Source organism: Paralichthys olivaceus, chromosome 7 (genome assembly GCF_024713975.1).
Source record: "Paralichthys olivaceus isolate ysfri-2021 chromosome 7, ASM2471397v2, whole genome shotgun sequence".
Taxonomy (NCBI): Eukaryota; Metazoa; Chordata; class Actinopteri; order Pleuronectiformes; family Paralichthyidae; genus Paralichthys; species Paralichthys olivaceus.
The window spans coordinates 11,009,137-11,033,964 of NC_091099.1; the positions used below are offsets into that span (position 1 = coordinate 11,009,137).

Consider the following 24,828-nt stretch of genomic DNA (forward strand, 5'->3'; position numbering starts at 1 on the left):
TTCAGTTCCACATACTTGCATGGACATAAACAGTGTGTATGTGTGTTGTGGGGTAGGAGGAGTGTGCAGGTCAAGCAGGAAGGAGACAGAGGCTCCTGCCGAACAGGGTGGATATTGACACAGCATTAACATGAATGAAAATATTTTTTGTGTTCAGAGAGCATGGAAGATAATGCTTCCAGACGTTTGGACAAGACCTATTCAAACAAACACTGGACATCAGCACTCAATCAAACGGTCTTTTCACACATGCGGCCTTCCTGAAGCTGCTAAAGGAGGGAGTCATTTAGGATTATATGACAGGCCATGTGACCAGGAATGTTGACACAAAATCCAAGCATGATATTGTGCTAGTTTCTCCGCAGTGCTCTTCGGGCTGAATATAAATTCTAGGAATCGGTGGAATACCAGGAACACACGTTAGATGGTAGAATTTAAATGAAGAGGCAAAAAAAGTGGGTGGACGGCTGCTGAAGTTACCGTGTGAAGAAGTGCTGCATGGGAGGGGCCTTGGCACGAGCCAGAGCACAAAGGGAATCATACTAATGGAGACATCAGGACCTGAGGGTGTAGAACAAATCAGGAGAAGGGGAGGGCAGCGGTGACAGAGGTTGGGAAGGGAGGAGTAGAGAGTTGAGTTGTTCCTCTTAATGTTTGTGGTCTGAGACATATTTCTGACTGATTACTGCCATTAAAGCAGGTGAAGGAAGTGGAGATGATGTCGGTCACAGCGGAGCCAGCGTGAGTGAGTGGATGCTGCGTTCACAGGCCCCAGTGCATTAGCCTCTTTTTAAACAACTATTAATCTGAGGTGGTGGATTAAGAAAATCTTCTAGCATCCGTTCCCACATGAAGGCCAAGGTTCAGACTGATGGAAAAGTGTGTCACCGTCAAACAAGATAGTGTCAGCGCCCAGGAAGCTGACAGTTGTTTTACCCTCAACAACAGATGAGGGTCTATAATTGCACCGTGGCGCTGGGATAACACACATAGTGTATGTTACGAGACCTCTGCACACACAAAGTCCTTCTGTTCTGGTGGGGAACAGGTGCAACGTGGGAGTTGGAGTCATCAGATCCCGGGTGGTGCAGGGGGACAGGGGGGTGCAGCTGCTACAGCTTAATGCAAACACTTTCCAATTCTGTATATATCTTAATTTATAGGCTTGACATTTGTTGATGGATATATATTTAGATTGATATTCGCACTATGCATGTCCCTTTCACTTTTTTTAGTCCCACCTTTATTTGTTCATCCTTTTTTATTCTGTTTGGTTTGTGTGCTTCCCCTTGAATGAGTTTATGTTGGCTTTTTTTTTCATTTTAGCTGTTGATCAAAATATAGGACTAATATTTAACATTCTTCTCAATCCCTGATTTACAAATTAAAAAATACATATATATTCCATTGTACTGACACAAATTTGAGAACAATAAAAATAAAAATGTATGGAATTCTCTCCATATGACATAATGTTAGTATCACCACACAGCCATTAGAAAGAGACTGAGACAGAGAAACAGATGTATTTCAAAGAGATGTGCTTCAGTAACTGGACGCCTGTGGGACTTCCCTGAGGGACACGTGCAAATTCAATACTGAATCCTGAAATCTTATTCTAATGTGTGCATGTGAATATGTGTTTGTTTCTCACATAGACATGAGACAGAACAAAAGATTTGCAAGGACATGACACAAGACTGTGTGTCAATGAGTTCAACATGTCACCTAATATAATACCTGAATAAGTGTGCTAATGCTAATGCAGGTACATATACTAACTCATTACTCAGACAGAAAAGAAAGGTGAAAAAAGAGAGCCCATGCACGAACCTGCAAAGGATGAATTGCTGGATAAGGACAGGTCACTATCTATAAACAGAAGAAATTATATGGGCAGAGAATATCATCATGAAAGAAACCTTGTGTGAAAATCCATGGTAACAGTGATAATGACTATATCCACATGGAAACACACAAAAACTGGACAATGGCCGAAAAATGAAGGAAATGGAAGAGTTAGGAGGCTGATAACCTTCGCTGAGGTCCACGTTAATGCAGCAGAGGTACGAGCACAGAGAAGAAAAAAAAAAGGAGGAGGTGAAGGAGGAGGGTGAGGGGAGAAGTGAGGGGGTGGTCTGTAGAGTGACAGGAGCGGCAGTATTTCTTTCGAGAGCTGGGGTGAGTCTCACGGAGTCTGTCTGAGAGACGTAGCACTCTAATCTAGCTGCCTGGGAGGAAGGAGCGGGCAATTTTCAGCAAGCTCATACAAACTCCCCACACCAACCAAAATCTCACACACAGGCGTTTCCTCACACACACACACACACACACACACACACACACACACACACATACACTGTGGCAGTTGGCCTCTACCCAGATCAGTAGCTGTGGTAGAAACCATCTTTCTGACTCACTGAGGTCCGAGCTGAGGTTGAGGTCCTCCCTGACTGTTGGAGCGTGAGCAGAGTTTGGGAGCCTGAGCTTCACTTTCTTCCTCAGAGCAGAGAGACCGCACGCCAGGCACGAGGCTGCCCCGCTCCTCCCCTCTCCCACTCCTCCTGCCTTCTCCTGGGCTCCTGTCCAGCGGGTGACTGTTTCCAGTGGACACAAGAGGAGGAAGGCAGCCTGAAGATAAAGCAGCTCCAGTCCTGCCTGCCTGCCTGTGATAACCAAACCAGGATTTTGCACATCAGCTGCTTTAACGTCTTTGCTGGATTCATTTTAATTTGTAATTTATATTTTATTACGTCTGAGCTCAGGCATACAGACAGACAATCAGACAGACGGACTGACATATGGACAGAGAGCAGTGGGCACTGCGGCGTGAATGTAGCAACTGGACTTCTCTTCTCCTTGGTAACTGAGACCAAGCAAGGATAGTAGCCAGAGCAGTAGCCTGTCCGCTGAGGTGGTGGGTGGAGGCAGCTCTCAGCAGATTGCTATAGGGGAAGGCAGAGGCTGTATAGAAGCTGCAGAGACACGTCTATAGTTGATCCACACTGTTGTGATCATCAGAAAATGGATTGTTGCCTCCAAGTAGACTCTTGAGACTCTCTCTCTCATCAAAGAGCTCACAAAGACCTGTGGACTTTCCTCTCAAAGACTTTGTGCCTCATGCTGAGTGGACCTACATGTTTTCTCTGTAGATGAGCGTGGAGTGTGTGTATCACTAATGATGGAAGAGTGGGTAAGGACCGAGTATCTGACACTGATGCTGCTGTGCGTCGTTCTGACGGGCAGGGCTCACACAGCCCACAGCATCTACCCAAGGATACGGCTCTCCCACCGCGGTAAGAACATGTTTTTTTAATCACCTTTAATCCACTTTGGCAACAGATATGTTGCACAAACTCAAATGCTCTAGTATGTTTCACCAGGCGAAGCAGCCTTCAGGTGGTGCAGCGCGGTCTGTTAAGCTGACTGGAATCATCAGTGCAGCCTCAGTCAAAACAGTCTGTTGGGTGTCTTCAGTGCAGATTGAGAATAACAGGGGTTTAACAGTGAGGAGTGAAATCCACAGTAATGAAAAATGTGCAATGTGTACATTTAGTGAAGTTAGGGCAGAAGCATCCTCTATGAGTGAGTAAAATAAAGTTGTATGCTCTCATCACCATGTAATAAGATAAAAACAAAAAAGTCACCATCCAGGGTTGAATTCATGAGGCACGTCTTCTGCTTGTCAGGTGCGTTCTCTTTTTTTACTGGCTGTTGATGTCCAGAGAGCATCCTCGTAGTTTGTTTTGGTCCCTCGGCTACGGTGGCTGAGATTTCACTATGTAGCTTACTGTCAGGCCATAGCGGTGGAATGATGGAGGCTAAAAAAGGTCTGTGAGAGAAGATAAAAATATGCCTGTTTACATGTGTGGGAGTGTGTGATATGGATGGCAATGGTATGCTGTGTATCTCTCGGACAATAATGAGGGTTTTATCTTTCGAGATAAAACTCATGCTGCTGCTTTTTATCCTCACGCAGTTTCTTTGGCCCTTGCAGCAGCGATTCCATCTAAGCCTGTTAGTCATGGTTGAATATAGGTGTGGAATTTGGATGGTCAATAACTCATAAATCGCTGTGAGTCTGTTATGAGAGCTGACAGGACCGGTTCATCAGTTGCATCTGCAAGGGAGGTTTGCTGTTTTAATGAATGTCCCATTTCTGCCAGTCAAATTCATCAGTCAGCCAAAAATGTGCCTACAGTGAAAAGTAATGGGAAGTGGAAAAAACTGAAATTGAATGTTGAACTCAGGGAAAATAAGACAACAAAGAGAACAGGGTCTACAAATGAAATCAAACCTCATACATCAGCATAAATGAGCAGGTCAGCATTGATGTGCTTCATCATAATATGCCACACACATATCTGTTGTGATCGTAACTTCCACACATCACGCATTTCAGTTAGAGCCTGAGGGTGAAGCTGTTGCCGTGATTGACTTCCCATGTCTCCCTCACTCTCTCTCTCTCTTCTCTGATACATGTTATGGCTAGCACACAGCACTGTGAAATGACTGCATTTGGATCCTATCATTATGGAATGAAAACCATCTAAACCCTAATACAATCCTCATGGGCCCTGCCAGGGATTTTTGCACACACCCTTAAATTCACACATGCTCATGCATACAGTACGCACACACACACACACACACACACACACACACACACACACACACACACACACACACACACACACAAACACACATATGCACAGGTGGAATCGTGTGAATTCTTCACAAGCCGATGACTTGGATGAAGTCCAGGGAGATGGAGTGGAGTGGGATGTGGTTTCTACTATTCACCCTTAGGACTACAAGAATATTACCATAACATCTGCTATCAAAACAGGGTGGAAAAACTGGATTCTCCATTCTGAGTGAGAGACTGATATTGCGAGGCTGAGAATAATATCAGTCCTGATGTATTTTAAACTGCCTCTGCTCAGATGGGAGGATTCCAAGTGTGTGATCAATAAAAGTCTCAAAAAAAGAAGAAAAAAGTCAGATCACCTTTCTCCTGGTTTCTGGGAATGAATTCCTCTGGGCACATCATCATGTGTTCGATGGAGTGCAGTTTAGATCACTGCAGGCTTTGATGTGAGCACGTGGTGTTAAATTATCATTCACTCTGTCTTTCATCTATTCCCTATCTTCTTGTCTAGACTTCCTGACCACTAAAGATTTTTTACTAATTGGATTCACTTTCATCCCAGTCATCCTCTCATTTTCTTACACCCTCAATTACCTTACCTTTTTTTTTTTGCTTAAATCACATGGAGTATTGAGTTACGATCACAGACTCAACCATCTCTAGAGAGAAATGACGCTAATCTTTGCCTGAACAGCTTCCAACAACACAAAGCCTATGCACAGCTCATAATACACCTCAATTTCTTGGGTTTCAATCAACACTCCCTAAATCCTTAATCGTTATAAGCAGAAGTGTCCTGCAGGGAGATGTTTTCACCATAGAAATGTTCCGTACCCTTGGAAACAGATCCGTGAGATTTGGATCTGCATGGTCCAGGGCTTTCGGCAGCAGCTTCTTTCAAACCTCCAGGCCTGTGGAGGGATCACTACTTCATTTAAGACAACCATCAGTTCTCCTACTAATGAAGCTGATGCACTGTGAGCATGCGTCAGAGTCACGGCAGGCTGCAGGTAGGTGGCCAGGCTAAGACTTATTTTGCAGCCTCTGCAGCTTCATCATGCATGTCTGCACAGTTCACAATAATTTTGTTGTCTTTGGGCATATTTCTGAAGGTGAGGCTGCACTGGGACTTCCAGTACTTGTTATTTCCTTCATGTCAATTAATTTCAATACATCAACTTTGGTTTTGGACAATTTGACCTCACCCTAATAAAATCTGTCCAGAGCTGCCCAGGCAGAGTTGTGCCAAAGGGGAAGAAAACAGCAACATATTTTTTTTGAGACTCTATAGATCAAAGAGTTGAAGTCCTGCTGTCTATCTAAACAAATTCTTTAAAACTGTTAATTGCATTCCTGAGAAATAACATGTGTTGGCATGTCTGATTGTTGTAAAGGTGTTCGTAATAAAAGAAACTAGTGCAAACACCTGGAACAAAACTTGACCCTTTCACAGTAATTAAACCACTTCTTTTTTTCTGTGTCTGTCCGGGACGTGTTTTCTTAAAAGTCGTACTCATTTAGATAAGAGCCAAAGTAAATTACTTATTGATGTGCCACATTGCCTCCGCTAAATCTTAATGAATGAGATTACACATGTCGCATGAAGCTGTGCAAACACACTGGTCGATCAATTCTGTCGACATTTCTTTTCTTTCAGCACACACTGGGAAATAGTGAGATTCAAGCAGAAAGGAGCTGAGGTATGTGCACGTGTGAACACAGGGATTACTCAGGTAGTAATTACTGTTGTATAAACCCCCCTTTTGAGCTGTAATTTCAGACCTGTTTCTACACACACGATGAAACTCTCCATATATTTTACAGCTTTGAAATGATGTGGCTGTAGGACACTTTATTCTGAGTGTGGGACGGGGGATGTCGCTATGACCTGAAATTGTGCCTGTCTGGGATGAAATTACAGGAATGTTTATGTATTTTTCTATTTGAAGCTGATGAACCAACTGAGGAGTCACAAAAACTTGAATTTGTTTTTATGTACAGAGAGGTGTAATTAACATTTACCACCCTGGCAGTAGGGTGATTCGTATGCTTTTTTTAAAGTCACTGCAAAATGGAGTGTTGTGGTGATGATTGACAAAATCACACCTTTAAGGTCAGTGAAGGAAAAATAAATATTATTAATTCAACCCCCTCCCCTCCTCATACGTCACCTCTCTCTCTCCTTCTCACACTTTCTCAGTTTGTCCGTGTACATCCCAGCGTCCTTTCCTCTCCCATTGTGTTATGAGTGTGCTCTCGAGTTCATTAATGAGATGTCCAGGGGAGGAGGCAGCTGGTGAGAGTCTAATATCCTTTCTGACCTTTTCCCAGTAAAGGGACCGGGGAGAGGAGATGAGTTTACTTTATGACGGGAAAAGGAGAGCAGGCACCAAGGGAAAAAAGATTGTTCCAGTCTTTAGAGACTTTGTCACAAAAATATATTACAAGGGGGGGGGGGGGAGAAAAAGAAGGATGGATGACCAGTGCAGGGAGCACTTCAAGACACAAAATACCAAGGGGATTTTGTTTATTGTGGGCTGGAAGTTAAAAGCAAAGCTTGTCCTCCTTTATTTCACAATAGGGGACAGAGAATGAACCGAGAGGATATTCATTCATCTGGATTAAATCTTCAGATGAAATGAATGGAATAACAAATTTACAACTTTTTAAGCATTATATTTCAAGTTGTTATAGATATTCCATCCAAATAACAAGTGATTGCATTGGGAAATCATGACATCAAGACGTATAGCTATGCATTGACACACAGTGAGCCTCATCGATAATTAATTCATTTAGGCTCCAGTGTCATATATGATTTACATATGTGGTTGAGGGAGTATAGTTTGGAACTGATTGGGACAAACCGATTTAATGTCAGTCATATATCCACAGTCATATGTTTGGAAAGCATATAAAAATATTGCACATGTAATGTTTGGAAGAGAACTGTATATGTTACAGGTTTAATTTATTAAGATTTGAAAACAACCGCATAGAAAGTTTTAGCTGTGAGTGGTCAATTGCCTCAAAACTAACAGAGCTCCTCATAATAATCAAAAAAGAATCATTTGATCAAAAACAAAAATAATAACAATGACAATAAAGAATGCAGAGTATAAAGGAATTCATATAATTTAGAATTAAAAGCAAGAGTTCAGAACATAGTGGCAAATGCTCATGGGCACTATGTCCTCCGTGTGTCTCCGGATTTGAACAGAAAACATTCAATGTCGGGTATCCTCCTGATTTATAATAACAGAGAAACACACTTTGCTTTCTCAGTTTCTCCCTCTCTCTCCATTAATCCTCCTCAAATGCACCATGTGGCTTTCATTTTCTCAGTGACATCATACCCCCTCACAGAAGACGACTCAAATCCACAAGGCCGTACACCGACAATGGCATAACACCCCAACTCTCTCCAGCCCCTGACCCCACCCCCAAGTGCTCCCCGGTCTGAACGGGGAGGGAGAGCAACGTCCTTTTTAACTCACTCTAATAATTCTTTCTTTCGGCTCCAACACAAATTCCATTATTCAACAAGTAAACGTGAAGGCTTATTCCTCTGGAAATACGAGCCTGCCTGTGTAGCACGGGTTTCATTTCTAATGTAAAATGCATGCTTGGAACTGGCAGCAGTTCAAATGATGGGAGCAAGTTTAATATGTGTTTTTCAGTTTCCTGAGGATTGTTTTTATGATCTCCAAGGTGCATTCATCTCCATTTCTTTCACTAAACATGAACACCCCCCCTGCTGCAAAGAGACCTGTAATCAACAGTAGGTTGCTACTTTACATGCACAAACACACACACGCAAACACACACACACACACACACACACCATAAACTCATACTGTTCTCCCTGGGATAAGAATATTAGTGTTTCCATACGTGCATAAAGAAGTGATCACAAAGTTTATTTTGATTTCACTTCACACAAATCTTTTCAGACATCTCATCACAACTCAGACAGACGATGAAAAGTCTGTCTATAGGGAGTCCTTTTCCTCAGAGTTTCCATTTGAAGTGGGATCACGGTAGGGCAGTGTGTCTCCCTGGCTCAGTTTGCTGGTGGAGAAACCCCCCTGCAGCTGGGGGCTAAGCATCCCTAGCTGGCTGCAGATGAGGGGGGGGGGGGATTTGGAGAGGAGAAAGGGAAATACGGAAATCCCCTCTTCAGTCTGAGCAGTGGTTGCAACTGTCTGGTTCTGGTAATGACAGAGATGAAGCTTTTTAAAGAGCATTGAAGCATCTCTCAGAGTGTCGGTGTTACCAGGAGATCCACCAGCTGGGTTTCACTCTAACTCTGTAATCATTCATCAACATGTTCCTTCATTATGAACCTGATTATTGTTGCTCATCGCTCCTTTCTTTCTTTTTTCTTTCTCTTGTTTATGGTCAGTGGTGGAATGTAATAAAGTACATTTACTTTGTGACTGTACTTAAATATATTTTCAATGTATTTGTACCTGACTTCAGTAGATTTATAGGTTTTAGGTAGTTTTATGCTTTACTCCTCTACATATATCAACAGAAAACACAGTGAACACAGCTGTGTTTGTGTGTAACAGAGCATGTGTGCGTGTGTACATACAATACACTACAGTGAATCAGCTGCCTCTCATCATTATTACAGAGACAAGTGAAAAGCTTGAACACTGTTGACTCTGTCACTCTAAGAAGATGTCTGAGTCTGTCATCTTAATAAGTGGAGGCAGATTTGACTGATTGTTCGGGAGCAACTCAAAGACATTTGGGAGAAGGAATGTTTCAGAGGACTGTTCTTGATCTAATGTCAGCTCAACTCAGAGGGAACTGTGGGGGGTACAGAGACAGTGTGTGTGTGTGTGTGTGTGTGTGTGTGTGTGTGAGAGAGAGAGTGCGTTGAGTGTGTGGATTAGATAATTGCAGGAAGTATGTCTGAGCCCTGGCAGATCACCACTGCCACTTCCCCTCTCTGCCACCCAAAACCACCCCACGAGCCAACACTTCTCAAACAAACAGTCGCTTGTCTCCGGCATATAAATCTTAATGGCAGCAAAATGGCCACATGTCCCCCACCCCTCTGTGGATACCTAATCCCATTTTAAACAAATAAAACTTTCGGCAGAGGGCATGCTGTTGCTATGAGTAATCTCGGAAAATGGGATGAACTCTTTCACTTTTGGAGCTCGAGTATCACTAAGAATACACAGAATCTAGAAAAAACAAAGCGCATGATTACCCCCTGCAACCCGCAGCATAAAGAGACACCTCAACGTTGTCCGAGGTTAGGATGACATAGTATTTTTTTGTGAGCCCCCGGACTTCTCTGTTTTAATTTCTCTTTCAAAATGTTTCAAGAACTTTTTGCTGAAGCACACCAGAGCCCCCTTTGTTATTTTACAAGGACACCAGCTCTGACCGAGTCATGTGTTAATCAAAGACTTTTCAGTCTGCGCGGCCCAGAGGAAGTTCACACTGCTGGGGTTGCTGCACTTAAATCCTTCACCCTCAACCCTGCTCTCCAGAAGCTCGCAGAGTGCAGGTACAGATAAGCAGCCTGTCAGGTTCAATCAGGCGGGTAAAACTTGATGTGTTTGCACGTGTGTGTGCGTGCAAGCGAGCATATCATCTGCGATTCTACGGTGGATTTGAACGAGATGTTTTCAAAGCTGGGTGATTGCATTGATGAGTTTGAGTTTATATTAAAAATGGCAGCTCTGTCACAGTCCACTGCTTTCTTTTTAAAGTAAAATCACCTAAAGCGAGACTGACAGGGTGCGGCTGCTGTCAAACTAATGGCTGATAAAGAGAGTTAAAAGTGGTTCCTCGTATCCTTCTACCTCTATCTGCTTAAACCTTCATGGTTGTCTGTGTCTTGCCAGTTAAGCTGGGTCAGGGTTAGCAGTCAAGCAGCTGGGATTGCAAGCTTTTGTACCGTCCAAACTTTTAGTGATGAGGAAAAAAGGATGCATTCTGGGTCTATGATGAAGCCAATGACGGAGAGAAGCAACTCTGAAGTGGTGAGAAGAGGTAAAGGTGCCACATGAGGTGAGACGGAAAGATAACCTGTCGTTCCTCTCCGTTCTCTTGGGAAAGATTCTGAATCAAAAACATGTTGCAATGTGCCTTTGGCAATGGAAGCAATCAGGAAGCAGACACAGGTTACTGTCAGGAGCAGTCGGATATCCCTTGAGGGAAGGGTTTGGTACGGTTTGATCTTTGCTGGTCGGTACAGGCAAAAGGCAAACTGAGAATCAGCATGTGAAATGAAAACCAGATATATCAAAGTTAAGCACTGACCATGCAGGGGGCCTTCGTTTTGGACCCTTTTCTGTTCTTGTTATATTTAATTTGTAAAAATATGAAAATCTATCTTTCTGTCATTTTTCAGTGATAATAGTAATAATACTAATGTTTCTTTATTGCAACAAAATAGAAGTTGTATATCTTATCAGAAAGCAGAAAATATATGGAATTTGTTAGATCAACTGTCTAAATTATCTATCCATCTTTCTATCTCTCTATCTATCCATCCATCCATCCATCTATACTCAAAAAAAAACCCGAAGCCTTTGTGTTGCTTTATATTTCATTTAATATCTGTGTGTGTGTCATCGTCTGTGCAGAGCTCTGGCAGCTGAACAGGACCTGGGTGTTCCAGCCACATGGAGCGTCTCTTCAGCCCCACACTATGATGCTGGACGAGGGCCACGAGAGGCTGTATGTTGGGGCCAAGAATACTCTGTTCTCCCTCAGTCTGGACCAGGTTAACACACACCACAGAGAGGTAGGCTGTGACGTGCATGTGTGTGTTTATGGGCCTGTGTCCTGTAAAAAGCAGAACTTTGAGTTTTTGAATCTAGTGGCGTAAGAACCCTGCAAGAGTATTTGAGCTATGCAGTCATTGCCCTCATATTCTCCTCAAAACTTTGAGAGAAACTTCTAACTATGCATGCACAAAATACTTCTTTATTTAGACTGAGACACTATAGTGAACATGGGTTCATCTGTATCCTCTTTTCAGATCCAGTGGGCCAGCACAGACTCTCAGATAGAGGAGTGTTTGATGAAGGGGAGAGAAAAGGTAAGAGACATCCACAAATATTTGATTTCAATAGAGCATTGTGAGTATGCAGGGTAAAGCAAAAATTCCCAAATGATAAAATACATTGAGTTAGCATTTGTATAAACTGTATAATTAATTTGTCATATATACACTTTAGATTGTAAAGATAGAGACTGTGAGTATGGATTGATTTACATATCTGACTGTACACATTAACTTTTCTTTAACCTGACATATTGATGTTATTAATGGTGCAATAACAGCCCCATGTCTGTCCCTGTGTAGCCTCAAACCCTATCTCACAACCCTTTACTCTCCCAACTTTACCCTCCCCCTGTGTTATCTTTGCATCTCCTCCAAAAGCTTGAGTGTGCAAACTACATCAAGGTCCTGCAGCGGTACAACCACACCCATCTGCTGGTCTGTGGAACAGGAGCGTTTAATCCCGTCTGCACCCTGGTCAAGCTGGGACACTCAGGACAGGTAAGTCCCAAGGGCTGAAATAAAGTTTTACAGGTCAAACAGCAATGTGGTATGACTTATCAGGCAAATGATTTATCTTGTACAAATATTAAAATGCAAAAAAAGTACAGTCAGACAAATTTCACATCATGCTCTACCACTCTTTCTCTCTGTAGCGAGAAGCTTCTTCAACCTCCCTTGTTTTGGTCAGAAAGAAACTGGACAGCTTTGACTCCATGTTAAACACTTGGCAGACGCTAGTTGAATTTTATACCTCACCAAAAAAGACTGAAGTGAAGACGAGATAATGACAGAAATGAAAAGGAGAACACTATTTGCTTTCCTCAGATGGGGAGAATGGTAAATACATACATGAGCCTAAATGAGCGTTCATAACTTACGGCAAGTAAACTATTCATTATCACTTGGTATTTCCATTACAATGACCCATAGCAGTATAGTTTGCTTATTATTGTTAACATTGCATGTCTCATTTTGGGCAGTCGATTATACTGGAGTTGAGTTTCTGGACATCTTTATGGGGCATATTATTAATTTTCTCCACTATTTCAGTTTTTGGGGGCGGGTGGCACGGTGGAGCAGTGGGTAGCACTGTCCCCTGATGTGTCACGGCTGGAGTCATTCTGTGTGGAGTTTGCATGTTCTCACTGTGTCTGAGTGGGATTTCTTTGGGTACTTCCTCCGACAGTCCAAACTCATGCAGGTTAATTGGTGACTCACTCCCTGTAGGTGTGAGTGTGAGCGTGAATGGTTGTTTGTTTCGATATTTCAGCTCTACACTGGACTGCTGTGAATGTACCCGCCTTTCACCCTGTGTCAGCTGGGATCGGTTCCAGCCCCCGTGACTTTAAAAGGATGAACAAAATACACATTTATTCATTTTTATATTTTTTGACAAATCTAGGAAGTTAGCTGGGGCTAAAGAGTGGCCACACGGAGCTGCAGACCCCTGGTCCGGTCTGGGGCGTATCGTTCTTAGTAAGAGCAGGGGAGGGGGTTTCCACTCCACATTCCAACACTTGTCCAGTAGAGCAACCAGCCGAGTCACACCTTCCAAACAAGAACCACACTCAGCCATCACTCACATCATTGGAATGCTCATGGAGTGACAGAAGCTGGATCAATACTGTCGCTGTTTGCATTATGTCTAAGCAACCTAATCTCTCTATAAGATTTCCTCATGGAATTTTCATATTGAGAAGATTACATCAAACCTGTAATTACCATTAAACCTGAGCATAACAATATTTACACAGTGATATAATATTAATGTCATAACCCAGCCACCAATGACTAACAGATCAAATATTTATGCACCAATGGCCCAGACATTTTAGTTAAAGTAAGAATAGTACAGCAGTTCATTAAATGTCGAGAAACAAACCAACACAAACCCTAATATATATTTATAAATAAAAAATAAAATAATAACAAAGGCGCCAAGGATAAAAATCATTGGAGTATAAAAATAAAAGCAGCTTTATATTTGAAACATTTTCAGGTATTTGAAGTAGGGTAGTGACTGAGCATGTCTTATCACCGTGGGTAGTAGCAACATTTTGAGTTTTGCCTCATGATCTAAGGGAACACATCTGAGCAATTCTGGGATATAAGGAGGGGCTAATGCAGACAGAGCCTTCACTCTGAAAGTCCATTCGAAAGGACAGGCCCATGAAGGGGGTCTCTTTTTTTGGCACCAGTTTGGCATCCAGCTTTTTTATGAGTTGCTGTGAAAAGAGACTACATATATATATATATATATATATATATATATTTATATTCACACATATATATATATATATATATAAATATATATATATATACAGGAAGTTTTAGTAGCCAAGACGTGATGTGTGACTAATGTGTGCTTAACCTTCTCCAGATCAGTGAATGACAGGAACTATTTGAGTATGGTGATACACTGGAAATTCAGTTTACAATAATAAATGATTTGGTCTATTTTATCTACAGTATTTTTCATTTGGTTTTGATAGAACACATTTTATGATGGATGAATTCAACCCAGAAACTGACTTCTGCTGCAGTCATACACCGGGCAGCAGCAGCAGTTACAGCACAGCATGGGTCCATGGGTTCTCATAAATCAATCACACAACATCCTCTCTGGTCCTCTGACAGTTCAAAACACTGTGGTGGCCCACAACATGAGCTGAGGTTCTACAGTGTGTATGTGTGTGTGTGTGTGTGTGTGTGTGTGTGTGTGTGCCAGCGAGATCAGAAGACGTAGTGATGTGAGATGTGACAGCAGAGCTGTTAAAACACACTCAGACTCATTCTGTAATCCATCTCTCCTCCTCTCATTTATCTTCTGTCCTCCCTCTCCTCTATCACTTTTCTGATCCTCTTTCCATTCTCCTTCCCATGAATCACATCCTGCAAATTCATTTGGATATTGTGAAAAGCCATTTAGATCCTGTTCAGGCATATTTGTATGCAAAAACCCTGTGCGTGTCTGTGTTGTTCTCAGGAGGGGCTGTTTGCTCTTGAAGAGGACAGTGTTACGAGTGGCAGAGGACGCTGTCCGTACGACCCCAAAAGTCCCTGCACGTCCACACTCTCCAGTAAGAGCTAGAAGCACAGCCCTGAGACCGAAATACATGTTTTCATTTCTTTAAATACAATCGATTACCAACAAAGAGGTTTGCAGACTTTGTTGACCTGTAACGAGTCAACACTGCCCTCTTGTGGTCATCTCTCATACCAGTATAATTAAAAATAAAGTAGGTTGTAGTTTTGATAGTTTGTCTATTCTTGATTGTGTCTGTGTGTCTGTGTGTGCATCAGGAGGGGAGCTGTATATTGGCCTGTACACCGACTACTGGGAGAACGATGGAGCCTTGTGTCGACTGAACAACCAGACCTACACACGCACTGAGAGAGACGACAGGCAGCAGCTCAGCGGTCAGTGTTCATTACAGGACAAATGATCACATCTCCCTTTAAATGCAAGGGAGTGCAAACAGATACAGTAGATCTGGTAACCAAAGTAAATATGTAGAAAGAAACAGCATTAAGTTAGTGGTTCATTCAAAAGTAGTAGTTAAATCATAGTTTGATTTAAAATGAGTTGGTTATTATATGTTAGAGTGTTAAATTGTGATGCTGGCCAAGATTAAAATATTTAACATCGTCTTGTAGCTGTTTTGTTCACATTGTTCAAATCCCTGCTATGAAACAAGTACAGTGACAATACATCCAAGCTGTTTGCACCGGTGCCTTCTCACTACCAAAACCTGACTGGTTTTAACTTTATGTTTCACCTCAGGCCTTTTGTTTGAATTCTTCCTGCTACAGAACCTAAATTTGTGGGCTCAGCAGTTATTCCTGACAACGACGACAGCAACGATGATAAAGTTTACTTTTTCTTCACCGAGCGAGAGATGGATGCCGAAGGACTCAACAAGGCGGTTTACACCCGAGTGGGGCGAGTCTGTGCGGTGAGAGCAGATGCTGTAGAAAACATCTCAGTGTATAATGCAGCTGAGGCACTGACAGAACAATCATAATCTAGTTCTACCTTCATCTCTCAGAACGACGTGGGAGGACAGAGGATGCTGGTGAATAGATGGAGCTCCTTCCTGAAAACACGACTTATCTGCTCTGTGGCTGGACCGAATGGCATTGACACACACTTTGATGATCTCGGTAAGGCTACAAGGACAGTTTTTGTATTTAGTGAAATTTAATTTGTGATGCATATCATATGGCATTAAGGCTTTTTGTTGAATTGTGAGTCTGACCTGCAGAAGTGGCAGTTAAAGAAAAACATTATTCATTTAAAAAAAGTTGTTTCCTCAAGTAGAACAGCCACTAAGATTTGAGTGACAAAATGGTGAAAACATTCTAATGTGTGTTATAACATGAGGCTAAATTCAGCATGTTGTGTTTCAGAGGATGTCTTTGTTCTCAAGAACAAGGACGGAAAAAACCCAGAAATCTTTGGCCTCTTCAGCACAACAAGGTGAACTGCAGATGATGTCAGTGTTTTTCATTTTACAGGCACAACTTTGTCATCCATCAAATCCCAAATAAAACCTTATCTTGCAGTGCAGTGTTTAAAGGCTACGCTGTGTGCATCTATAACATGGACGACATCAGAGCAGCCTTCAATGGTCCCTTCGCCTACAGAGAGAGACCTGAGCATCGCTGGACATCTTACGAGGACAGAGTCCCCTACCCTCGACCTGGATCTGTGAGTTTTAAAGTTGAAATGTTTATGGGACTTCATTCCCTGAGTGTGTGTCCATAATGGATGTCATTTCAGAGGGACAGTGCTGAGACCTGGGCAATAAAGCAATATAATTTTTAACCTTCACGCAGGAGCAAAAATCAGTCTTTCAACTTAAAAGAAATGATAATGTGAAATTTATCTTGGTAATTATCGATCTTGATTTTTTTAAATCTTGATATAGCATGATCAAGAGAGAGCATGTAGAGCAGCTCTGGAGAGTGACATCACTGTGACATGCAGAGACTGTCTGAACCAGACCAAGCATCTTTTTCTACACTCTACATAAGGCTGACACATTAATGGGCCTCCTGATCTCTGTCCCTACTCCTCCTTTTCCTCTGTATCTCGTCCACACCCTTTTTTTTACCAGTGTGCCAGTAAAGTCAATGGTGGTGGCTTCTCCAGCTCAAAGGAGTTTCCTGATGAGGTTTTGCGGTTTGTGCGTTCTCATCCTGTGATGTATCGTCCAGTCCTGCCCCAGCATCATCAACCTGTGCTGCTACAGACGGAGCCGGGCAGGAGAAAACTGACCCAGATCGCTGTGGACAGAGTCCAGGCCCAGGACGGACACTACCACGTTCTGTACATCGGCACCGGTACGCACACTGGGAAGAGTGCATAATTACAATTTGCAAAATGTGACATTAAAACTTATCTGAAAGTTACACAATGTTGCAAAAAGAAATTTAGAAAAAAAAATGATGTTGAAAATAAAGAATACTTTTGTCAAAAGCATCAGTGTGACATTACTGCTCTATTTCCATTAGATGACTCAGTGGTGTTGAAAGTTATCACCATCTACAACAAAGACACAGACACTATGGAGGAGGTGCTGCTGGAGGAGCTGCAAGTTTTCAAGGTAGGCGACTGTATTTTTAGGTACAGACTGTGAAAGGACAAGTCAACTTTGCAGCCAAGCAAGCTCAGAATTGTATTGCATGCATATCACATTCATTGCTGCTGGTTCTACACATCCTGAATGACTCTTCTGAAGAATACTGATTGCTGATTTGCTTCCTTTCAAGCATCAGAGGGCAATTGTGCAGCCAGGCTTGCTGAGAGATCTTCAGTGTGATTTGAACATATCAATGCTGCATAGATCTGTCACTTTTGAAAATTAGTCTGCAAGCAGTGGCTGCATTTATCTCCATTTTAATTAAGAACTGGTTTGGCATGAATAGAAGCATGAGAGAAATCTTGAAAAGACAAAAAACTGTATTTTTATAGCGTTTAAAAAACCACTGATTAAACTTGATAAGATATATTTCTGTTTTGCAGGTGTCGGCACCAATACGAGAAATCATAATATCATCTAAAAGGGTAAGAGGAGCGTCTGACTCTCCACTGTTATTCATTCCTGCAGTTCTGTTGTTCAGCCACAAGATGATAACATTGCAACATATTGCATTATTTTAATCTATAATTAATTCAGATGTACTGTAGCCTACATGTGACTGTAACATATATACATTTCTACCACTTTTTATTCAACAACTTTGGATCTACAGCAACAGCTCTACGTGGGGTCGGAGGTTGGTGTGGCCCAGGTCAGACTGCATCAGTGTGACCTCTATGGCTCTGAGTGTGCTGATTGTTGTCTGGCCAGAGACCCCTACTGTGCCTGGGACGGTCTCACGTGTTCCCGGTTGTACCCTGCCGGAGTCCACACCAAGAGGTGACAGCACAAACACTTTCAGACAGAACCAGTTTTTGTTTTTCCTGTAGGTGTTTGTGTGTGTGTGTGTGTGTGTGTGTGTGTGTGTGGCGGTGCATTTCCGTCACATCATCTCGCCTCGACAAATGTCACGGTGCTCTGAGGCTGCTTAATCAAGTCATTATCACAGGCCCTGGTAGACATGGCTGCCAAGGGCCGTGTATCAGTATGCACTTGATCACCCTCCCCTCCTGTATTTATCCTCTTTCTCTCTATTTACTCTCTTCCTTCACTCTTCCTTTCAGCCATCTCTTTCATCACGTATTCACTCTCCCTTTGCCTCCCTCTCTCCCATCTCAGCAGACGATTCAGGCGACAGGATGTTCGCCATGGAAACGCCGTCCAGCTGTGCAATGGGCTGCAAATTGATGGTGAGGGTATAAAAGGACTGTGTGGTTTGTGTGGTTGCATGTGCATGTGCACGCTTGTGTGAATTTACTAGTATCACAAAATTGTCAGAGGAATACTGTATAAACGCAACAAAATGATGCTATTCTCCAGAGGCACTTGACTTAATAGCCAGTGAAGATTGTTACAGGTGAGAGAGGTTAGCATGCCTCGACTGTGGCAGTACAACAATGCACTGTGCGTTTAATGAAAGGTCATGGTAGTTCCTACCTTTTATAATGTGCGTGTGTGTGTGTAGGAGAAGGATCTGAGGAGAGGCTGGTGTATGGTGTCGAGAGGAACAGCACTTTACTGGAGTGTGTCCCTCGATCACTTCAGGCCAAAGTACTCTGGTTCTTCCAGAAGGGAGAAGAGAGACGTGAGGTGAGTTTGATGCAACAATGCATGCAACACAAATGTAAAGATACTAAATATATTTACATTACTCAATAAACGGATATGTTAGATACAATACGTCAGTAAAAGATTTAGATATTAAGATATATTAAGATATTAATACAAAATAAACTGCTTGTTGATGTTCAGCCATGCATATGGTTTTAGGGTTTCACTTCACCACCTCAGTGTAATTGAACTGAAGGAAATTTCATTTGTGTCACTCGAAATAAGATCGATGCACAAATTAATTAGTGAATTAATGTAAATACTGACATTTGTGTGACTAATCTTGGGAAATTGTTTCTGGAAAGAGATATCGTTCCATCCATCCATCCACACAGACACAGGGAACATCCAAAATCCACGTAGGAAAAGCCTGCCAAACTTCAAGCAGAGAACATGGAAATCTTAAATGTACCATGAACAAAATTCAATTTTCTTCCAAAATATTAGTCTCTATCTAGACCTAATACATTTGAATCCATCAGAGGAGATTATCTTTAATATCTCGATTAAAACACGTTGTACTATAACACAAAGAATCCTGAAATGGCCAGGGCTCCTATCGAGAAACCATGTCCCCTGATTTATCCTAAACTAGTTCTGCAACTAGTTTAATTAAAATTCCTTCCTGTTAGAAAAGTAAATGCAGCAGCTGCCTGAATCACTAGACTTGAATAATAGCTCCATCAACGAATAGAGAAAAAACATACTTTAATTTCTCCTCTACGTAGGTTCGAGGTGATGAGCGGGTTATCGAGATCTCCCAGGGGCTACTGTTCTTACACGTGAAGAGCTCAGATGCTGGTGTGTACATTTGCCAGACTGTGGAGCACGGATACGTGAACACATTATTACGTGTCACTCTGCACGTGCTCAGAGGGGAGAAGGTCGAGTCGACGATCGACAGGGTGAGCGGCGAGAAGGAGGTGAAAGCTGCAGCTCGGTGCCACTCCTCCCCTGACCCCCCACCGAACCCCAGCATCAGCCCCAGGGAGCTGCTTCCGGCCTCGGCCCCAGGCCACATCTCCAGGCAGTGGTACAAGGAGTTTCTCCAGCTGATTGGCTACGGGGATGCCCAGAGAGTCGCAGAGTACTGTGAGAAAGTGTGGTGCACGGATAAAAAACGTAAAAAGAACAAAAAGAAGTATGCTCCTCCAGGTGGAGAGAAGAGAAGGAAAGAGAGGGGGGAGGAGAACTCCAACAGAGCGCCCAGGCACACCATGGACACCTGAGGAGAACAGAGACTGACTGCGTGTACACACACAGACACAGAGACACACACACACACACACACACACACGCACACGCACACACACACACACACACACACACACACACACACACACACACACACACACTCAGTCCAAAGGTTAGACAGTGTCACAGTGTTTACACCATGTAAAAGATTTTCACTTCCCTTCGACAAAAGCAGAAAGAAAAAACAACTATACCACATTGTCAAGGTATTGTAGCCTCATTTATCTTTCAGTACTTGAGTGGGTTGTTTCTGTTTGGTGGGAACTGAACCTCCGAACATCAGTGTCGGAGCAGAACAGAGGAGGAGATGGACGAATGTTAAAGCTGCGTCTGATCTAGAGAGACAGAACATAATGCCTCAGTTCCTGTGGACTGACCCAACCCTGACCCAGCTGTGGAAATCAACCACACAGAGATCGCCCCGTCAAACCTCTGCTCCACTTCTCAGTCAACTGCTACATATGAAAAAATTCTTACTGTATCTATTAAGAGAGAAAAAATAATGGCCTTTAATCTTTTTTTTATTTTGGTATAAGTTATTTTCTTTGTTTTTATTGAATTCTGTAACTGTTTAAGTGTCATAAACTGGAAAATGTAGTGTAATTTTTTGTACAGTGAAAAATGCTTTGAGCTTTTACTGCAATGTGTGTGGTGTGTGTGTAAACTATGCACACAGAAAGATGTTGCAATGCCACTGTTATGGACAGGCATGTTTTAAGTATAATTATGCCTTTGATGATAAATAATAACTATTTAAGCACTTGTAAAACCTGTTAAAGTCGATGAAATGTTGATATTATTATTATTATTATTGTTTTTTGTCTATTTGACATCTACAATTGTGATCAAATGTACCAAACACTTCTTTGCGTATTGTATATTGTATTTATCTAAAATTCAGGGTGGTTTTTTCCTGCACATCTGGTGACTAATAACTGTGTTCAGAAAGTCTTCTCTCCACACTGGCTCTTCCTTCTTCCATCTATCACCCCTTGCTCTCCCTTCGTTCCCACGCCCCTTTTGTTTGTCTGGACCAGTGATGCAGATGGGATTCATAATGACCACCATGCACAGCACATTTCCCTCAGAGGAAGAAGGAGAAGTAAATGTCAGGGTGACCATCCAAGCATGTCATCAGCTAAACTGATGAGTCAGCCTCATGAACGATCAGTTAACGTCGAGAGATGGAGATGACGCCGCAGTTGTGGTTTTGCTCATAATAATCTGGAGGATCAAGTCTTGTAATGTTTTTGTGCCTTATTTATCTCTTAATTGTGTCACTTTATATTACACCCTCTTGACGTTACTGTATTTTTATATGGTAAAAAAAGAACTGCTTGGTTTTTGACCTTATATCGGCCCTCATCGATCTCCTTGAATGTTCTGAGTCAAAAGGTCTGAAGTGACTTGTGTCTGACATGGCATTAAAAAGGATGGACCATCTTCTCCTGGTGTCACCTCTGTGGTTTAATAATATAGTGCACCATACCTACACCTACACCTACACACACACACACACACACACACACACAGAGACTGAGCCAATAAAGTGGAGAAGTGTAAAAAAGAGAGAGACCATTTCTTGCCTCGTGTGTCTGGTTGTTTTACTTTACTTGTTTTGCTTTGCTGTGATTTCCGGACCCCTCCTAATTTCTAATTTGTCCAATTATCTCTGTTTCCTCTGTTAGTTTGTGTTAAACCTTGTGCTTTTGATCATCGTCTTTCTCGTTCCAACAGTTTTTCCTTTTTTTACTACTAAGAATTTTAACATTCTGTTTGCCTGTCAGTCTGCCTCAGAGACTCAGTAAGCCTGTTTATTAAAATCAAATATTCTCCACTGAACCTGTCTTTCTTTGTCATTTCTGCATTGTGGATCCTGAGAACCCAACCTCACAACAATATGTAGTAGTCACTTAAAAATGAAAAGTGAGATTTGTTTCTATCCATCTTTTTTTCACTCTAGGTGAGAACCATACTCAAGATTTTATGAAATTGTCAAACATTTATAGCTAATTATCATTCCAATACCTTCCTGGAGATTTGCAGTCGAGTGTGTACAGAGTGAATGTGTGTGCAACACTAGTATTGAGCAAGTTGCCTTTATATGTAAATCAAAATTTCTTTATTCATGTTTCACATTAGTCATGTTCTTGTCAAAATGTCAGTGCCCAACTGTGTGCACCAAAAAATTCTTCTGGATTGTAAAATATAATATAGCAGAGAACAATGCTGCTCAGAAGCTTCCCCTTGAAAATGCATGACAAGGTCAATGGCAAGATTCTTACAAGATTAACGATTGAAGGATTTAAATCCGTCAAAATTAGTCAATGATCCTTATTGTTGTCAAATAATGTTTAGGATGTATTCAAGTAACTTAATATGCAGTGAATTGTTGAAAATGTGTTATTGTTTCATACATACATTTTTTGATAATGATTGATAATGTGGGACAGCAGGGTTTGGGTTGTCTGGGACAGTCATTAAAGTTCTCCAAATGGGGCAAATATGCTTTTAGGGACCTCCGGAAGTAAAGAGAAGATAAATTAAAGAGATATAGCATATTTTACCAGACAGGAGTTAATGGTAAATACAGTCTGAGCCCGGATTACAAAGTGATGTGTCACAGATTACCAAACCAAGATTACAGAAAGGTATAATATGTTGATCTAATGTGTAAAACAGACATCGGAGTAAGTCAGAGAAATCAAAATTCACCCAGAATATATTATTTTAAGAAACAGCTTCCATTTGATTGCCAACCTGAGGAATTGACAATTACATGGAGGAACACATGGTCTATCAGCATAAAGATTACATTATGCTATGGTAAAAGCCATTTTTCCAGTGTTTGTATAAATATTAAATGAGGGGTTACTGAGAGACAGAATAAAAACCTGTGAAGATTTTTTTTCTCCCAGTGAGCTGCTGACAGGGACGCCACACTCATTCACATTCTGTCGAGGTCTACCTGAGTCAGTGGGGCGCTGAAGGCATTTGAGAATGGGATTCACGCTGCTGATTTATTCCACATGGCTACCATAGCAACAGGCTCTGAACCAGTTCAGCTTCGTCTTCATCAAAGCACCCTCTCTCTCCCTCTCTCTCCCCGTCATGTTTCAGCACTGTCACCCTGGTCCCTGGGACTCTCCAGCCCTCGGTCCCTGTGGACACTCATATATCACACTCTAATGTATGCTAACACACTGTCCTCTTAAGGAGTTTTCTTCTGGCACTGAAGTCTGGCATTTCCCTGCTGGATTGAGTTTCTGACCCCACCGATAGATTCCATCTGAGCAGCTTTGGGAACAGACGCAGAAACAGAGCTTGATCCTGAGGCTGCACTCGTTTATTCAAAAGATCTCACACCCATTCAAGAGGCCAACTTGTAATGAAATGCTTCGAATCTATTGATCTACAAAGGGATCAAAAGGTCAAAGGGCACGACAGTAAATGCTGCTCTACACGCTTCTGTAATTGTAAGAACATGACAGTGCTTATGCTTTCCCTCCTTTTGCACCAATTCCTTTTTCTCTGTCGCCTTTGTTGTCCCCATACAGCGGCATTTCCATCAGGACCCAGTGCACCAGAACGCTTTATTACAACAAGTGAAAATGTCAGAGAGGGATGGAGAGACGCAGAGGGAAATTAGTCTTAAAGGACAAACAGTACACAAGCCTCTACAGAGACTCACACTCCACCATGTTAGTGTGCACAGTGTGTATGTCTATACATGTTTTTATAATGTTTGATTGTGTTTGCATTAATGGCTAAGTCTATGTAAAGAGGGATGAACGCCCATAAGGTATGAACAGATTTCTCCCCCTCTCTCTTTCTGTCACTGTTTCGTTCTTTGATTTAGTGCAATCAATGAAATGCAAAGCTCACCTCATACTAGCCCCCGTGGCAAAATGTCTCCCGCTTTCATACTGTTAGTTTCTTATTCACCGTATAAACACTTTCTTTTTTATTCCATCATCCTGACCTGTAAACTAGAGATTAAAGCCTCTCAGAAGTGAATTATTATGTATTCTGGAATAAGCTCCTCAGTCTTCATTTAGGTCCTCATTACAGAGCTCTTGTTTGCACCGCCACATCTTTGACATTTTCAATACTCTGTTAGATTTGCTAAATCTATTATTTTGCTTCATTTAGTATTTGTGGTCAGATAGAGAACATCTTTGTTTTTATCTTTCGATTTTTTTTAAATAAAACAGGTGGGACATGTGAAGGTTAAACATCAAATCCGATCCTCTCCTCACTGATAACTGCACCGATAAGCATAGAGGATGCACTATCAGTACGGACACAGGCACTAAACCTGCCCTGCATGCAGGTTAGGACAAAAGGGGACTGCAGTTTGGAAGTAAACAGTATATTTGTCACCAATAAAGATGATGACTACATACACAGATAGAGATGAAACCCTGAATAAATAAAGGAACCCAGAATAATATAGACGTCAATAAACTGTTCACACAAGCAGCGTGTCAACATGTATTATGTGTTATCTGGCTGACACAGCTGTGGCTGAGGTACAGTATTCACCCTCAGCAGTCAGCACATTAAATAAGCAGCACCAGGAGAGGTTGGACTGAACCCTGCAGAATGTAATTTTGTGCATGTGTCTA

The 24,828-nt window shown here is 42.0% G+C and overlaps 1 protein-coding gene across 3 annotated transcripts; it reads left to right on the plus strand.

Moving 5' to 3' along the window:
* The first annotated feature begins 2,181 nt into the window (after window positions 1–2,181).
* On the plus strand, window positions 2,182–22,042 carry sema3e (sema domain, immunoglobulin domain (Ig), short basic domain, secreted, (semaphorin) 3E). 3 transcript variants are annotated; one of them, XM_069528012.1, is made up of 18 exons: window positions 2,182–3,296; window positions 6,309–6,351; window positions 11,266–11,426; window positions 11,664–11,723; window positions 12,069–12,188; window positions 14,677–14,770; window positions 14,994–15,110; window positions 15,504–15,646; window positions 15,740–15,854; window positions 16,101–16,170; window positions 16,257–16,401; window positions 16,811–17,036; window positions 17,208–17,299; window positions 17,719–17,760; window positions 17,949–18,115; window positions 18,455–18,525; window positions 18,801–18,925; window positions 19,675–22,042. In XM_069528012.1, exons 3-18 carry the CDS (start codon window positions 11,331–11,333, stop codon window positions 20,173–20,175), a joined length of 2,184 nt encoding a protein of 727 aa, XP_069384113.1. In that variant the 5' UTR covers window positions 2,182–3,296; window positions 6,309–6,351; window positions 11,266–11,330; the 3' UTR covers window positions 20,176–22,042. The 3 variants fall into 3 exon arrangements, with proteins under 3 accessions (XP_069384113.1, XP_019934466.2, XP_019934467.2); XM_020078907.2 differs by lacking the exon at window positions 6,309–6,351; XM_020078908.2 differs by lacking the exon at window positions 6,309–6,351 and having other exon boundaries at window positions 18,458–18,525.
* The last annotated feature ends 2,786 nt before the right edge of the window (window positions 22,043–24,828 follow it).